Source organism: Rhinolophus ferrumequinum, chromosome 6, assembly GCF_004115265.2.
Source record: "Rhinolophus ferrumequinum isolate MPI-CBG mRhiFer1 chromosome 6, mRhiFer1_v1.p, whole genome shotgun sequence".
NCBI classification, from domain to species: Eukaryota; Metazoa; Chordata; class Mammalia; order Chiroptera; family Rhinolophidae; genus Rhinolophus; species Rhinolophus ferrumequinum.
Genome location: NC_046289.1, coordinates 8222149 through 8241222, shown reverse-complemented (window position 1 = coordinate 8241222; position 19074 = coordinate 8222149). Strand labels below are relative to the sequence as shown.

Here is a 19074-nt window from a genome sequence, read left to right as displayed (position 1 = left end):
ACACAAACTACGCATTTGATCTATTTGTTTTGACCAGGCAACTCTTTTCTTCTTTGAGATTTACTCACTATAGAAAATGAGAAAATAAATGTAGGCAAATTTTTAAAAATCCCACATAATACTATCACTCAAAGATAACCTGTACTCCATTTTGATATGCTATATCAACCTTCAGACTTTTTCCTAAGTATAAATGTATATAAACATATACACATACATATTATTCATTACAAATGGAATCACACAACAGACTGCATCATCACCTGATTTTTATCTCCAGCTACTACAATAAGAATATCTTTCAGGGTCAATATGAATCAGTATCATTTTTAATGGCTATCTCATTTTATGAGTAAACCATAATTTAATTAATCTGAGACTGTTTCTAAACTTTCAATATACATACAATCCCACCCAACAATCTTCAGTTTCTGAGGTTCAATGACATAAATGATTGCATCTGTAGGTGTTAAATGGCAGAGAAATGCTGGATAAGAGAGGGTTATAATTGATAGATAACCTTTATTAGGTACAGAATGTATCTATTAATTAAACAGGATGCAAAGCAGTACTATGCTTCTCAAACACGTTTTAGTGACAACGTCTGTCATATGAAACTAGTCCAGTGATCTTTGGGATCAATGTTAGAGCAGGAAAACTGGATATGAGGGAAAGCAGCATTTCAGGAAAATGGGTAACATTCACAATTTTTGAATAACGGACATGACTCTGAATCTTGAAAATGTTTAGCCCTGTGCAAAGTTTTCAAAAGCAAAAATGCAATAAAACTGCAAAAATAAAAGGACTTCACATTTAGGCTAATGAAAGCACACAGCAAAATTTTGCTTTTGTTTGCAGTTCTGATGAGGTAAAATCATTAACAAATATTTTTAAATTAGGTACCTCAGCCCAGGATGGCTATGACTAGGAGTCAGACTCAGAGATGTTTCAGTGCACAAATGCCACAGAACAAGCTAAACACAACACAGGGAAATAACTGATTTTGACTCCTAGTAGGCCATCTCCTAACTCCTGACAAATATCTGAACTTATACCTGCCAGTGCCCACCTCATCTTGAACGGGCATCTTTTCACTTGCCTATTTTATCATACAAATCCTCTTTTGTCTTAGCCCCAAACAGAAGTAAAGCAAGAATCTTTACCACTACAGTGAATGAAACCAAGAACGTCTCTTCAAATGAAATAAACTCATTCTGGATAGACTGACAGATGACTCCCCCGAGAAGAAACACGAATGCAGTGTCTGAGGTGGGGAGTACACAGTGTCTGCACGAAATGAAGGGGCTGCTCGAAGCTGTGCACGGGGGAAATGAGCTGAGGCCACAGTGCGGGCCACATCGCCGGGGTCGGGGAAGCCAGAGGAATCCAGGTCTGATGCAGCAGGAAATAAAACGTCAGAAAGGCGCGCATTTTCTTCAGTTCTAACCAATACTAACTGCTTTGGGGTAGCACTGTCTTCGTTTTGTGGAACCCGGTCTGCCTGGCACACTGGTCTCTTCCTCATCATGTAAATCAAGCTCTTCCTCATATTTAACGGTTTCTTTCCCGACTGGCATCAAATGGTCATCCAGTTCACCTGAAGAGAATTAACAAAAACAATCCAAATTTTGTCTCTCTGATGATTAATTAGTAAATAGAGAACAACACTATTAGAAGCAACTGGACGAGAAATGACAACCAAGCATCTTTATTAATAAAAAAGGAATCAGATGTGACACTTAAGGCAAAGTCTACACATACGTTGGTATTCATATTTCAACGTGAGCGAGATTAAAACTCTAAGTTTTAAAAGTAAAAAAACATCTAACCAGGAAAACAGCACATATCACCACTTCACAAAAGCCACGGAAAACAGATCTTCCGATTTTTAGAAAAATGGATTCATATGTACTAATACAGATTAATTTGAGAGACGGATACATTAAAACACACTCACGGTTCACAGTACGAGAGAAAACCTTTACATATTTAAAAGGGGTCAGGATAGAAAGTGGGAAATGACAGATGTTTGCTGTTCAGCTATGGAAAACCAAGCGCCCTGCATCCACACAGCAACTCGGTTACGTCACACTCACACCCAGTCACCCACGCACAGCAACGGCAAGGGCACAGCGGCACAAAACCCGCAGTGACCTCTAGTCCTCGATACGCTTGTTTTACATCTTTTTAACTTTATTTTTATTTGCATGTGCTTTTCAAACACTTACCAATTTTGTGCAGTTTTTCACAGCAAATGAGAGCTACCACTCTTTCAGCCAATCGTATACAGCTCATTGGTGGACCCTGCAAGTAACAAAAAGCATTTCCATTGTATGTACACCTAGCTATATTACCATTCAAACCTAAAACATCTACAAAACCTCTGCCCCAATCCCTTTAAAGTTAAAATTTACCAGAGCAAAGTTCTTTATTTTGAAAAATGTCAGCAAGTTTAAAAAAAAAAAAAAAAAAACCCTAATGTCCATATTTGAAATAGCCATCTTTAAAAAATCTTGCCCAGTAACAACTAAGTAAGTTATAACCAAGATTTGACAATTCTGGCTAATTTAAATTTCAGTAAGGTTTTAATGTATCTTATTTTCACTAATCTACAAATATGTAACCAAAAAAATAAAGCTGTATCAGGATGTGACTGTAACATATACATTAACAGTACTGAAACTTGCCATGTGCAACAGAAATTAGTTGTCTTGGAATGTCTGGAAATCAGCATTGGGACCAAGGACAGAAGTTACACAAAAGTAGATTTTTGAGTCGACAACAAAATAATTAGAGCAGCACAACTATACTTAATGAATTCTGTGTCACTGTCCATATGTAAGCCACAGCTGAAGATTCTGCCAGAAATGTTTACATTAATAAGATCATAGAGGAAACTTCAGAGGTCATCTATTCCAATTCTGAGCATCTGTAAGTTGTACAGTCTACTCAAGATTTGAACATGTAGTTGACTACAAAAGAGATTTATAAACCTATTTTTTAAAATAGATTGTAAGCCAAATTTACCTATAAGTTGGCGTAGGCCTAGAGAAGCTGAAAAAAAAAATCCATTAATGACAAATGTTAAAGGCACAATCATTTCTTTTTCTAAACTTACAACAATGGAGGCTCGAAGAGGTGAGTTAATTGGCAGATAAAGAGTTGAATAAAATGTACCATCAGGCAACTCTCGGGTTCTACATTTAGGAGCTAGATGAGTAAACGGATCACTTGGTAATCTAGCACAGTATCTGTGAAGAAAAAGAAATTCTGATGCTGAATCTACTACTGAGAAATAGATGAAAAAAATTTGTATTGATAGTCACATCCCAAAGTTTGATTTCTTATGTCCCTCTTCTCCTCTCCTGGACTGGTATTTATATGTACAGTTTGAACTTCATTGCTTCAAACTTTTAATAAGATGGAACAGTGCTGTCTGCTAGAACTTTCTGTGATGATGTTCTGTACGTCCAACAGGGCAGCCACTGAGCACCTGAAATGTGGCGAGGGCAGCTAGGAAAACATTTTATTGTATTGAATTGTAATTCAAATTGAAATTGGAATTTAAATAGCCGCATGTCTAGTGCTACCATACTGGACAGTGCAGAACATACTGTTCCTAACCCGTTAAGAGAACACATTGCCAGTGTTTGCTCCTTAATAATCTTACACGTGCCACCACTGGGGCCTGTGCCAGGCAGGCATCAGAAGAGGGTGGAAGGACAGCCCAGGACTGACAAAGGAGGGCGTGAGAACAAGACGACCCTGCAGCGCACAAGCAGCGCATCGCAGCAGGGCCAGAAGCTAGTGTTCAGGCAGCTGAGCCTGAGTCTGGAGGCTGCTGGGACACGAGGGGTAACCCAGAGAGGCCAGGACCCATGGGAAGGCACTGGAATGGGCAGCAGCCCTGCAAGGTCAGGACAGGCAAACGTGGTGCCAGCCTTGCAGAGAAGGAGGCTGGCTACATACAGGGAGACTGAACGTAAAAGTAAGTATCTGGAAGACAGTGGAAATCGTATTTCTCACTATTGAAGAAGTCAGGAACAAAGACGGGAAAAGAGGAAAGCTAGAATGAATCCCCTGGTGTCATACTAAAAATGGAGGTAACAATAGACAGGTAGTCAGACATAGAAATACATGTAGATATCAATGTGTATGTTAATATGCATATATTTTCTAGCGCTGTCTACTAAAGAGCCCAGTAGCAGCAATACTCCAGTGGCAATGATACACCTAGTGTTCAGACCTTGGTTTTTAAACACCATTCATTCACCACTAAAAGAAAGCAGGGCCTTTTGGAGAAAAAGCCAGTATCTAGGCTGGGGCAGGGACAACGTGAGTTGAGTCTAGAATGTCTTAGTATGCCATAAAATAAGGAAGTGTGCAAAGACTCATGATGACATGTTAAAAGTCATGGCAGCTAGCTTGTAGGGCGTCCCAACTGGCCAAATTTGAGATAATTTTAACATCAAAATAAGTAAGTAATGATAGTAACAGATCATAACCCACTGAATAAAACCGGAGTCCACTAGTTCATATTGAATGGAAAAATAAAAGGAATAAATAAAAAGAAAGAAAGCAAGAAAGAAAGCTCTTCCTTAGAGTAGAATGCTAACTAAGAAATGCAGAAAGAAAAATGGAATTAGAAAATCAGCATTCTGCAGAAATCACAGTGATAATCAATTCAGGCACGAAATACCAAAAGATATTTAAAGTAATGGGTGAAACTAGAGGAAATTTTATAGTCCAAAGTATCTCCTCATGAAATTATTCACTAACTATAAAGGGGGGAAGGTAACTTTATGGTAGAGAAAGCTGGCAGACCTCACGGCAGTGATCGAAGTCATCACCACCAGTAAGAGCACAAATCGACATCAAGTGTGCCCGATAATATGCAACGAGAAGAACTCAGCATCACCTCTGTGAAATGCTGGCTAACCGTGCATGACCTGGATCGAATCATGACAAATGTCTGATAAACCCAAATTGAGACACAGGCTACAAAATGATGGGCCTGTCATCTTCTAAAAGCTTCAAGGTCATTAAATCCAACAGAAGACTGAAAAATGATTGGTTCCAGGAGGAAGGGGACTAGAGAGGACGACACAATGGATCCAACCGTGATCCTCGATTGGATTCTTTCACTACAAAAGAACATTCTCATGAAACTTGAATGGGTCTCTCTGGGTGAAGTGTACATGGGAGTTCTTTGTAGTGTTCTTGCAACATTTTAAAGTTTGAAATTGTTTCAAAATAAAAAGTTAAAAAGAAAATCTCATGCTTGTTGCTCCTTTATATTGCCTCTGCGTGAAACTTATCTTGATACAGACATAACCTAGGTATGTCTCTGCTTTTCTTATTTCTTAGAAATGTTACTACCAACTCAGGACAAAAACAAATTAGAGCATACTCAAAAATACAAGTTAATTTATCATAATCTTAAATCACTGCTGATAGAAAACTCAACATTCCCCAATAGTCATGGCGCAAAACAAAGTTCAGAATTCAGGAAAATATTAGTGAACTTTGTAAAATTAAATTAAATCTAATTAAAATAAACACACCATTATATCGGCCTTGACAATGAGCACTAAACATTTATTACTGCACAATACTGCTTTTGGCTTTTGACCAAAAAGAAGAATGAATAGAAAAGGGCAACTTCTTTTCCTTCTGACATCAATATAGGCCATAAATGGAAAGACTGGTGACTGTTTGCAAAAGGTAAACAACAATACAATACTTACAAGTTTAGACTTAAATCTCGCACTACTCATAGGTTTTCCATGCAAAGGAGTTCCTACCGTACCTATTGATGTGTCCAATGGCCGTGTTGATTGTGACGCGTGGACCACCATCATCGGGCCTCAACACGTATGGTGGGAAAATGTCGTCATCGTCCACAACAGGCTCAGTGTCAGTCTCACCCGTATCAACTGACTTGGAACATTTGTTTCTCAAGATCTGAACATTTTACAAACAGAATTTATGATGAGAACAAATGCCTTGTTGGCCACATGCTGGTTGTCTACCTCTGTGCCTACAGAAAACGCTCCCTTGACATGGAACCTCTCTCCTAACACAGCTCAATGCTCCAGACACCTGCTCCAGAACCTTCCTCCCCGCATCAATCCTGTGGAGACACTCATCACACAGTGGCAAGGTTCGCACTGTACTGTCCCTACACACACACGTGCCAGTCTTTCATGAGTATAGGAACTAAGGTCATCACTCTCACATTACCCCATAGCTCAGTCAACTCTTACTACACTGTCCACAGCACAGTACACTCCCCAGGCACTCCTCCGCAATAATGCGTCCAACCATTTTCACTAGCTTACGGTGAGCTTTCACTTTGTAAAATACTGTTGGCTCTTTGTAATTATGTTTGACTTTTTAATTGCACACCCCTATTGAGACTGTTCTCTGTACACAGAACTGTTTTTCTCTATTTCTATGCAGGTAAAAAAAAAAAAATAGATTCTGCATTAATTTTTGCATCTTACCTTTTCAATAGCTTTGTACGTTTTAAGGTCTTCTTCAAAACTTTTTATTTTGTCTGTATCTGCTAACATTATATAGTTAGAGATCGGTGCCCTTGCTCTTCCCTTAGATTGAACGTAAGATCGATACTCTGTGGGCAAATCAAAGCGAACCACCAAGTTGCACTTTGGTATGTCAACACCTTCTTCCACAATACTTGTTGCAATAAGCAGGTTGGTCTCATGTGCTCGAAACTTCCTCAGTACCTGAAAATAATCCACCAAAAAAAAAAGTAATCCTAAGAAATTTTCCAAAGAAAACAATGTAGTAAAAATAAGTGACAACTGTCATTTCTGCCACATACTCAGGGCATGCAAAGTCTTTAAAGGCCAGGCTAAAGACGACATCAAACAAAATTCGAGATGCACGAAACTGAGTTAATGACAATTTTCAACTGCATGTAACCTGAAAAACCAAAGTGCCTTTCAACTTTACAGAAGTGCCTGTGTACAAATCACAGAAAACGTTCAGATTGAAGACGCCGGCTTCTTTAATGACCACAAGAGAATCTAACTCTAATCCCGCGTTGTGCAAGGGTCAACTGTATATTCCAGTGCCTACAGCAGTTCCTAGTAGGTAAAAGGCCCTGTGAGGAAGCCAGGGCCAAGGGCATCTGGATGCAAAGCACAGGAATGGCTTGAAAGTTGAGTGAACAATCAAGTAAACATGTTTAACAAAAGTAATGACTCCACTTGACAGTAATGCAAAATGAAGGTAACTAGGGAAGAGAAATGAAGGGGTCTGAAGCACCTAACGTGGAGTTTGTTATGGTATTTAAAACATCAATAAGAAAGAGCTAGTGTAAGTTCCAGAGCAGGTAGGTAGTCTTCTTAAATTACCTTTTAGAGGTCCTTAACCATAAAGCATGGGTCTGTCTGAAGAATTACTTCTCAGGGAGCCTTAAAAAATTTACATGCTGAAATTATGTATCCAGTCCTTACTTCACTAATTCCACATTTATTGAATGAATAAATTATTTAATTAATCGATTCCAATTTTAAAACAATCTAACTCAGCAAAGTGAGGAGGTGAATCCACTTCTGCAGTTCTGCCGACATGCTGACCCCCATGATGGTGTTTTACGTGAGTGAGATGAGCCAACGTCCCTCCAAAGATGCCAAAATTCTTTCAGTAAAATCCCTAATCATTTTGAATTAAAAATTACAAGCAAGGCATTACTTATTTTTTGGAATCTTGGGAATTTTCAATTAAAAAAATCAGAACTAATTAAAAAATAAAGTGAAAACATTTTTCATACTAAATTTAAAGTAACATTGTTTCCCAATCCAGGTTTAGTTAAATAATGAAGTTAAATAATAAAGTTGGGTTTTACACAGATCAATCAGACTCTGACTATTGGACTCCGCAAACTTGGAATATTATCAAAAAGCTATGATGTAGAAAATGACATCAATGTGAATTATTCTGTTACTTTTAAGTTTAAATAACAAATTGTAAATGAAAAGTTTTTGTTTGTGAGCCAGAACACTAGATTAGGCTTTCGCGTCTTTAGAGTGCTATTTCCTACATTAAAATCTTGAAAAGCATGAAAATAATTAAGCCAAAATCTTTATGAAAAACAAAACACTTTCTAGGAAAAACTTTCAGTTAGTTGCTTCAGAGTCATATGGAGTCGACAGGAGTTACGCTTACACGTGCTGTTTTACTACAAAATGTAATTGTGTGTCATCAGTCCAACAAAGGAAAATGAAATGGTTGACAACAGTTAAGACACAAAATTGAGTTATCAGACAGCTATTCTAATTCTGAAATCATAAATCACTATACAGCGACCTCAGAGAAGACGGCTACTCTAATTACAAGCAAGTATTCTGTATTACCAGAAGATGCTGAGGAACGATGAAGAAAGGGAGTTCCTACAGGCAGAGCTGGTCTGCTATGTTCTGAAAATGGTCCCTGTACCATTATTTTAACGTGTTACCTCTTCCTGTTTTCTGAACTCCGCTTCCATCTGCTTGTTACGAGGCTGGTTCTTTCCGATACCGTGTCCAGTTATGAAATTGCTGCTGATGTAAGCCAGCTCTGGATCTTGTTTGCCCGCTTCCTTTATCAATCTAAGAAAATTATATAAGTTTGGAAGTTAAGCATTGCTGAGGGAAAACAAATGTAAACCTTTGTTTGTAAGGTCTCCCTGAAAATGGAAATACATGTACTTTTTGCCAACATACCTAACAAAAGGGTCGTGGTATTTTTTTTTCAACTGGCTCAAACAGCAATCACTGGCCCTCTTCACTGAGCAGATGTGTGGACCAAGTAGGTACTCCTAACACCAAATACAGGGTTTATTTATACCGATGAATGAAATACTCATAGCACCTCAAACTTTCTAATTTGGCAGTGATGACTTAAAAGAAATGTGGCCCGGCAAGGGACAGAGCCAGGCAGAGAGAAACACGGATTCCTCATGCGGATTCCTTCGGGCCACACACACTTCCCTAAAAGCTCACTGCCTTCTACAAACGCACGCACACCTCGCGGCATCAGTCACGGCCTTGTCTCGGTGGCCAGGCTTCCACAGAAGAACTACCAAACACCCTGACAGCAAAGGGAGAACTTCTACAGCAAAAGAAAACTTTTACATGTTTTCTCTACATGTAAAAAGTGAGTTCCAGCTGTGCGTGAAGAGGCGTGGTTAGTTCCTCCCACCTTACCAGCCACCTTTATCACCCTTATCGGTAAGTTGGAAGTGGAGCTCTAGACAAAGAAATGCCTGCATCTACTGATGACCATCTTCATGCCCGACACTTCCCTGTCCCCGGACACTGCGCACAGTTCTGTGTAACAGAACACTGCCTGGACTTCAGCACAGCAATGCCCGAGTCCCCATCCCACCCTGTGAGGAAAGAGAAAGACCCTCTTCCTGCCTGCTGCTCTCTGCATTAACTAGAACGCCACCGTAACCTAAGGCTGGCCTTCTAGCTGAGAAATGGAAAAGAGCTACGGATGAGATCACATTACACGGGTACAGAAGGTTAACAGTTAGTGTTGCCATTACAGCTATTTTGGAAATATCCACATTCAAAAACTCAGCACACAGGATAAATGGTTCCACACCTGACGTAAGTGATTCCATATGGTTCTTCTGAAGTCATACAACATAGTATAAATTCCTAATAGAAAATTGCATTTTTAAGTCAAACCATTCTTCCCCTGTCCCTCCCCTCAATACATGAAACAGACTAATATCAAAGAGCTGGAAGAAACCTTGAGTGGCCATCTAAAATATCTTCCTGTCTCCAGACCAGCAAAACCCTGACACATCCAGGTTAATCTGAGACCTGTCTAAAATTCAAGTACTTAAAATGTTCAGAATCAGAAACTTCCTCAGTATGTTCCAAGCTTGGTTTAGTTACTATAATAAACTTATGTCACTAACAGAAAGCTCTGTTACATGCAAATAGCATGCCCCAAAATCTAAAATATGAAATTCTTAGAATATGTACTTCTAAAATTTAGTTTATGTAAACAAGCACGAATTCAAATGCAACAGAGGTAACAAAAATGTATTTTGAGTTATTCTTAATTAGGCAAAGAATGTACTTTACTTTGCCAAAATGATCAATCTGGCCGACTTCAATTAGCTGAGAAATGGAAGAAGCACTAAGAGTAAATTTATTTCTCCTTAATGAAACTCGCATTAATACTGCAGAGAACAGAACAAACAACATGCACATTAATAAACAGTCTCTTATAAGCGATAATTACATGCTATATACCTAGGCTGATAATGTTCAGAGAGAAAAAACTTATTCCTCTATCAGATGAATTGAAGGGATGCCTAAGTATGTGCAAACAAAGCCGCAGGCTTCCAGAGAAACGAAACAGGCCTACAGTCGTCAGGGGGCTTACCAGTAGCCCACACCACTTGTAGATTTCATGGTACCACAGAACTGGTAAGACAAAGTGTGATTTGTTTCTTTTGCCTCTTAACCGAGTTTGTGTGAGTTGTTTCACAAGCAAGCTGTCTGATCAACTATGCTGTTGTTCTCTAGTGCACAGAGCTTCTGAAACTATCTGCAGCAAAGAGCTGCGATTTCAAATCCATCAGAGACCAATGTCTTTGTAAATTGCATGAAAATTAACTACTAACAAAATGAAACTTAAAAAGCATTATTGTTGTATTATATGCAGCAGACAAAACTAGGAGTTTCTGAATGCTTACCTTCAATATCTGTACCTAACTCACCACAGCTGGCATATCCCCACAGATCTCCCTGTGTGTAAATGCACGTAGCCTCCCCAATTATTGGAAACAGCATGGCCCAAAACAGGAAATGTGTATGCTACAGTCCAAAACCCAGTAACTGTACTATTGAAAACTGTGACCTGACCAAACGTGGTCATTTACACAGACTACCATAAGGGGAAACAATTCAACGATACAAGCACTTACCATCTGATATGCCTGCTAGGTACCGACATATGTCATTAATAAGACGCTTAATAGTGTCCCTTATGCCTTATATTTTCTTATCAATGTGAGAAAAATCAAATGTAATTCCTTTATGATCTTACCAAAAAACTATCACTGATAGTCATAATATACTGATACTGTGTTCCCCAAATGTATGCATGAGAAATTAGCACCTACTCTGTCAGGTGATAAAAGAGCCATTTTTATATTGTCGCTTATTAACAACCAATGGGAGAGGGAGCTATTATTCTATTTTACAGATGGAGATGCTGAGGCTTTAAAAAGTAACTGTTACAAAATATACAACTAAAAAGTGAGTACAGATAAAAGGAACCAGGGCCCCCTGGAGAAATGACTGATTTTTACAGCCAGAGCAGGGAAACTACAAGAGCCTGACGCATCGTGGAGTGCCAGACAGAAACTGCTCCCAAATAAAAGGAAGAGGGCATGTCAAAAGGGATATTACTTTGTGCGGGGTATAAATGTCTAACTAGTACATTGTTTTGTACACCTGAAACAAACCAAAAAAAGGGACACAGGAGCCAACTCAAAGCTCCCAATGGCCCCAGGTGGAACAATCTGAGCAACAAAACAGCGTAGCAATAGATTATAAGCCAAAGCACAAAATAAACAAACATGAGTCCATACTGATAAAAGAACATGATTCAATAAATATAAAAAAATAGGTAAATGGGATAAAAGAGACATGTTTTCCTTACAGAAGAATTTTAATAATATACATAAATATGCTCCTCTCCAGGAAAGGAGGTTAATCCTTCCCTCCCAGGATAAATTAGGCTTTGTGACTTGCTTCCAAAGAATAAAGAAATGGGCAAAATAGTAACTTTACAGGGGAAAAGCCTGGCAAACACTACTATAACCACATGATAAAAGTTTAACATCACCGTGATATTTCATGTTGCTACCATGACCCCTGATATGATGTGATGGGAAAGACACTTCATCTCTGTGGTAGCCTTCCGAATCCTAAAAGCCCAGTCTAATTCTAAGAAAACCATCAGACAAATTCAAATTGAGAGGCATTCTATAAAATACCTGACTAGGACTCCTCACGACTGTCAAGGTCATCAAAAACAGGGAAAGTCTGAAGAACTGTCACAGACCAGAGGAGACTAGGGAAGACATGACAACTAAATGCAGCATGGTACCTTGGATTAAAAAGACAAGGATAGTAAGGGGAAAACTGGCAAAACTCAAATAAAGTCTGGAGTTTAGTGAATAGTGATGCACCAATGTTAGTTTCTTAGTTGTGACAAATGTCCCATGATAACGTAAGATGTTAATACTATAAGAGATGGGGGAAACCAGGTGGGAGGGTATAGGGGAACTCTGTAATATATTTTCAACTTTTCTGTAAACAAAAAGTTATTAGGAAAATGGGGGCGGGGCTAAGAGAGAGCCTATGAACCCAGGTTTGTCCATCGTCCACGTCACACAACACTTAGTAAATTACACAGTGAAAAGAGCACTGGACTTGGAGAGTGGAAGCTATTTTCTGCCAACTGATTATCAGTGTTATATTGGGAGGGTCACAAACTGAGTCTTAGTTTCCTCATCTATAATACAGTAAAAATACCTACCTTCGCCCCTCACGGAGTGTTATAAAATTTTAAAATATATATAAAGATAAACCATAAAGCCCTATAAAAGGAAAGGAAAAAGGAAAACTATAAACCTAAGACTGCATACTTACTTACATTGTATACAGAAGTAGCTGTGATTTACTCTTTTAATTAGGAGAGCAGAGAACGGCGTGTGTGTTACAATAGCTGATACTCCCATGAAACTGTTCACTGAAAAAGGGTCTTTCCTCCCATTAAATTGATGGAAGGAAAGAATCTGGATTTCAGGAAGTTTTTCTAAGCTTATTAAAAAGCTTCCTGGAACAAGCCCTCTATTGTGTATTTAATTAGCTACTCATAAAGTCAACCCTCAAACCGCTCTTGCTTCATCATCCAACACGAAATTCCAGCCACATTTTATGAAAGTTGATCACAATTAATCTGATCCTTAAAGTCAACAGGAAGGACCTGATTGATTTTTGATAAACCTTTTCAGACTAATACTTCTGCAATGAAAACTGGCACACCTAAAAACTTACGTAAAGAGCAGCAAGGAAGACAATAAACCCCCATTTCTACTCTCCGAGCCCCAGAAAATGTATTTAATTTGTAAACCATCCTGTAAGGAGGCAGGGAGTACGTCTGTAACTAGGCTTAGAACTGCCAATATTAAACTCTTCTGACCGCTGAGATGCCTTCCCCCCATTCTAAGAAAGAATCCCACCAGGCCCGCTCTCCCAGGCCTGTCTCCTGGCAGCCTGCCCACGGTAAAGCTCGGGCTTACGGCTCTGTGGTGCCCAGGGGCACGATGAGTGCACAGAGGACTGGAAACTAGGATGTAGGATGTCAGGATTCCTGAATTGTCTCTGCCACTGACTAGCAATTTAACTCAGAGCAAATCACTTTTCCTCTGGAGCCCCTCTCTTTTTTATAAAAATAAGTGGGTTGGATTAGATAGTCAGTGAAGTCCCTTTCCAACCTTAAACTTCTGATTTCAATGTAATTCACTACCTCAAGTTATTTTACTTTGTATTCATCACAAGGATCAGGCCCAATGACTATGAAAATTACCAGACTGAAAACCACCAGATGACGACCCCAGAGTCCAATTTCTTGTTACTCAAGTAAGTTTTTAAAAATCCCAAACCAGTCAGAAGCAGTTTAGAAAAAAAAAAATCCCAAATTACCTCAGGAAACCAAGCTTAATTTCTCCTCAGAGATCACTACTTGCAGAAAAGGCTCTTAGGGATCAACTTTGGCCAATTAATGGATCTCGTAGAAAAGTGAATTGTCTGAAGTACAAAATAAAAACCCTGTTTTTGGCCCTGATAAACAGAGCATCTATCTACAAACCAAAAGAACTAGACATTAGGTGACCATGTGACACCAATTTGAAGCATAGCTCCTTGGCTCTGTCTATGTTCAGGAAAGAAACTTCTATTGAAAAAGGAGGTGAGTGAGAGAAAACCCACAACCTAATTTAGATTCACTCTCACCTTTGCCAATATTCTCCAAATTCTTCCCTAATATTTTTATTTTCTCCTGATTCAGAAAACTTTTAATATATAACCTGTGAACCAATCCAAATTGCAAATCCAGCTGTTGTAAACTTTTTTCCACTGCAAATTTGCAAACTTGAATGGACACTTGTTAAGGGAAAAAAGGTAACAAAAAGATTAGCCACAATAATACCCAGACAAAACTCATCTGAAGATCACTTTCTGGAGAAAGCTTGGTATGGGATGCTCACACAATGTCTACACAACCACATACTGATAAATATCTGAACTGAATCTAATAATTGAATACGAAACAAGGAATGCTTTATTTTAACTTAATTTTTCTATGCCTGCTCTCTACTTTAGATGGATTAGAATGGATTAGCATCCTTTAGGGAAAAACCAGTCAAAGCTAGCCTTATGGGAAAGCTACTGAACACACACACCCTCCCTGCCAACCCCAGTGAGGCATTACACGTGAACCTTACACTGTCATGGTGCCATGTGACGACACTTACACAACACTTCTGCCAGCTCTTAAAGCCATCACAGCGATCATTTCACAAAACAAAGTGCCTTGCTCTCCTATGGGAAGAGATGGTAATCCTAGAGGTTTACCTGTTTAAGACAACTGCTGTGTATCTTCTTTCCACAAAAATAATTCCACATAAAATATTGGTAAATGGAGAAGGAAAATTTGTCTCTGGCTTCTCCTTTTCTTCAATTTCTTCATCCTCATCATCATCCTCAGAATCACTCCAAGACACGTAATTATCCTGATTCCTGTTATTGTACCACTCAACGCTTTCAAACTGCTGTCGCTCATATGGTTTGTATTTGCGTAGGATTTCCAGCAGTTTGATGACCTTAGGAGTTACAAATTTCAGGTCAAGGGAGGCAGGTGAGAAGTGCTCTTCACATAGTGCATGGATTTTCCGTAGGAAAGTGTCTGTAAACAATAGAAATTTCCTGTGCAGCTCCTCTTGTTCGTGTTTGATGTATTTCTGCAGTTCTCTTACCATCATCCCAGCTACTTTATCTGCACACCAGGGTCCCAGAACTACCAACACCGCACGACAGTCTGACAGTATCTACAAAAAAATGCAAGAGCCAAACGCTGAATGGTGATCATGTGGCATTTTCCGATGGGGTTTCAGCTGTCTTCAGTCTGCCCCTTCAAAATAAATTTACCCCACCAATATAACCCCTAGGGTTAATTCCCCAAGGTTTGGGGGAGGGCCAGTGGTCTGTCTGTTCAAGTTCTACCTTTTCATATACCGGGGGTGCCAAAAAAAATGTATACACATGATTTGTATTCATCTTTTGTTATCAGTATATATTGAGTATTACAATTTTAATACAGGTTTTTTTCTTTCTTAAAATGTGTATACATTTGTTTGGCACCCTCTGTATATGTCCAGAACCATCCTTTTATTTTCCCCAGCAAAAAATTATCAAATGATAGAAATTAAAAGACGCCATTGTATAAAGTTAATAAAACTTAATTTTAGATCTGTGATTAGTTAGAAGTACAACTGAGTCATTTACTGTCAGGTAACTAGGAAAGGAATTATACAGCTGAGTCATTTTATAAGTCATTTTATTTTAGGTATCAAAGAGCAAGACAATTTTCCTTTAACTTTACGCCCACACCTTACAACCCCGGCTCAGAACAGAATGGAAATCCATAGCTGGGCTATAACTAAGGAATCTTCTGCAGGCAAATGAAAGACACACTGGGTTGAACATGGACTTAAGAAAAATTCAAGGGCTGAGAAGTGTGTGGGTGTCGCTGCTTCAGAAAAACTCAGGAGGAGAGAAATTGAGATGCAGATTCAACGCAGTGTGAACAGTCACAAGGGTTGCCAATTCCTAGGACAAAGGTTAAGTCTCAGTGCAGCAGGATAACTAAGGGCTTGTCCATCTCAGCCGCGGAACCCCACCCTCAGATGTGCATGGCAACAAGTTCCAGGGGGTCAGGGTGCACACTTCTGAGAACCACTATCCTAAGGGATCTCTTCTCAAAGCTGGATCGCACTCAGGGCTGACAGGCTCAGACCCAGTTACACACCAGGAAGCAGCAGCAGAATTCCTTTCGCCCCACGGTGTGAGCAGGAACTAACTCATCTGACCAAGAAATGAAAAAACTGGACTCACTTCTTTTATTTCAATAACCATGACATGAATCCTAACTCATCTCTTAAAATCAGGGAGGTCCATACTTAATAATAGAAATGTCGGTCAGGTAATAGTAACCTCAACCCAATATATGTTCAATGAAGACTGTCCAAATAGATAAGGAGGTAAGGCCATAAGCTAACATGTATAGAAAATAGCCTCATTAGAAGAATATGTTCACTTCAATATTAAAAATAAACAGGAACCTTTTATTATACATCCTATACTTACTTTGTATATGCTTACCTGTTTAGAAATTAAAGTAGAATCTCTTTCTTTCGAATGTACAGATATGTTACAGTCATTGATAAAATTAAGTGCTTCTTCTAATTCCATCAGCAGTCTCTCATAAAGCCCACTTCTGTCCGTAAATGGTCCACAGTCCACCACAATCTCACATGGCTGAGAAGTGTATCTTGAACATCAGAAACAAAAGTTGTCGACACTACAATCAATTCACTACAGAATTATGAGCCATTACACATCTAAACCAGAAAAGAAACCTCTATGTTTGGTTTGTACGCCCACTCGGGATAACAGGCTCACAACGAACCTTCCTGACATGGCGCTTGCTTTGCTGATACTCTGTTTGCCTGTTGGGGCTCAAGGAATAACTGCAGAAGGCTGACGGTCAAAGAATTTTGTGATTGCATAATTATCTCAAGTTTTATATTTTATATTTTAGGTTTAGACTTTTATGCTTGCCCCCTTAGGAACAATGTTGGTCAAAATACCCAAGAAACTCAATAGTGATTACTCCTCAGAAGCAGAAGTCAGGGGTGGGGGTGGAGCGAGGCGGTGGGGAGATCACGGGGAAGTGTTATCATTTAATTTATCCATTTCCATACTATTTGAAACTTTTAGCATTTGTAAATGTCAATTTTATTTTTCATGTGTTTTTAACATATCCTAATTAAGAAAAGCTCCCCCCAACTTTCAATTAATTATGATATAATTCCTTGGCTCTTTCATGCCTTTCATAAAATACGACAACCAGAATGGCACATAATATTCTAAAAGCACATACAATGATGAATTCAGGAAAAGAAATACAGTAAAGACATACTTAAATACTACAGTTTTCATTATTCTCAACCAGAATTTATACTTAACCAAAGAATCATATTTAGAGAACTAGGTAATGCCAAATTCAACACATTAGTGATCGGTTTTACTGAGATGCTCTAAGACCTTCACTTCGGCAGATGTCAGTGGTACAGGCCCACCATCCTCATTCAGGCCCAATAAAAGCAAAAGTACAGCCTGTTGCTGCTACATCACAGGACACTCTGGGTCAGGAAGTCAGAAAGGGCATGTCCTAAAGGTCATGACGTCTGTATTTCATAGGCATTCGGACGCCTAATTTCCACGACCCTCAAATGTTACCTTTTCCTCTCATTCTTCAAAGAGAATTTTCTCCAAATTCAACTAAATGACAGGCACACTGCAAGGTGTTTTCCATGTATTAATGTAATTAATCATCAAAGAATCCCCTGACTGCCAATGTCATTTTGGGGACAGTAAATGACTCACTTTAAGGCACGCAGCTTACAATTAGTGGAGTGAGTATTCAAAACCCACGTCTGACTTAACTCCTGAGAAATCACTCTTCTCTATTTATTATTAATATCTATTCCAAGAACCACCACTAAGTAATCTCTAGCCTTCTTAAAGAATACATCTACCAAGGATATAAACGTATTTTAACATGAATTGAATTAGATTTATTTAAAAACCTCATTTATACAGGCTCCCGTCCACCAACTTAAACAAAAAAGAGACAGTGTGTGTTTGTGTGACTGTGAGTTAATGAAACTCAAAATAGCAACCTCCTCAAAAAGAGACAAACCTAGAAATTATAAACATGTTTCTCAGAAAATTCACACCCATTTTCAAAAGTACAGGGTGTTTCCAATCATTTTAAAGCATATTGTAAAACTGAATTCTCTTCATAATGTTCTTTCAAACCACCATGTGGGACATTTAGGTCAGAACGACAAAGCACACACACGGACAGAAAAGAAGACAAATGTACAGTCCAAGCTCCCTGCCCTTGCCGCTATCAGCAAATACGAAGGGCCCGCATTTATGCAATATGCTCTCTCAAGGCAGAAACACCTCCATCTGCTACTCTCTGTGGCAACAAGGTTAGATCTTTGCCTTCACTGTCCTGATGAAGAACTGTTAGTCTTACTCATTCCTTTTAACAGCCATTTGTTCACTTAATAGGTACTATCTGCAAGGCTCCAACAAAGATACTGAAGGCTTAAAATCAGTTACAGCTCATCTCATCACAGCCACGTTATCTGAAGTGCATACCTGTCTAAAACCACCAAGTCAGTTGCAGTTTCAGCATTACTCTTAAGAATTTTCTCCAGTTTCTGAATCTTCTCTTCCAATTCCTCTGGATCACATTTCCCATTTAAAATGGAAGCAGTTAGTCCCAAAATACGAGGGCATGATGGACAACTTTCACAGAGCTAAAATAATAAAAGATACTGACAGTAAAAAATTCATTTTGCAAGGCCATAAAAAGAGACATCACCATATTAAAACACGTCAAAAAGACTAAAGAATACTAAAAATATTACTTATGGTATTATAGCTTGTTTAAAAGATCCTTTTATCAAAAAGGCATATTTAAATACACTATGACATTATCCAATTCACTTGACAGAGTAATTCATTTATTAATATTGTTTAAAATTTTATTACAGATATAGATAATTTATTATAGTTTAATATTCAAGATTATAGATATAAATTAACATTAATTTTATATTCATTCATTCATACACTGGAACCAAGTTCCCAAAACTGGTAACTAATGTTATTG

The 19074-nt window shown here is 38.6% G+C and overlaps 1 protein-coding gene across 9 annotated transcripts in view; it reads right to left on the bottom strand.

The window, feature by feature from the left end:
• DICER1 (dicer 1, ribonuclease III) overlaps positions 1 to 19074 on the bottom strand; it is a 74510-nt gene that overhangs the window by 22437 nt on the left and 32999 nt on the right. For 8 of the 9 annotated variants that reach the window (XM_033107363.1, XM_033107360.1, XM_033107364.1 and 5 more), the window contains 9 exons: positions 18558 to 18718; positions 16485 to 16653; positions 14679 to 15151; positions 8486 to 8618; positions 6507 to 6749; positions 5810 to 5964; positions 3119 to 3251; positions 2229 to 2304; positions 1458 to 1597 (listed from right to left, as the gene is read on the bottom strand). In XM_033107363.1, the coding sequence (XP_032963254.1) occupies positions 1458 to 1597; positions 2229 to 2304; positions 3119 to 3251; positions 5810 to 5964; positions 6507 to 6749; positions 8486 to 8618; positions 14679 to 15151; positions 16485 to 16653; positions 18558 to 18718 (1683 nt within the window). Of the gene's footprint in view, positions 1 to 1457; positions 1598 to 2228; positions 2305 to 3118; positions 3252 to 5809; positions 5965 to 6506; positions 6750 to 8485; positions 8619 to 14678; positions 15152 to 16484; positions 16654 to 18557; positions 18719 to 19074 lie in introns of those variants that run through there. The other variant, XM_033107369.1, reaches the window with a different exon arrangement.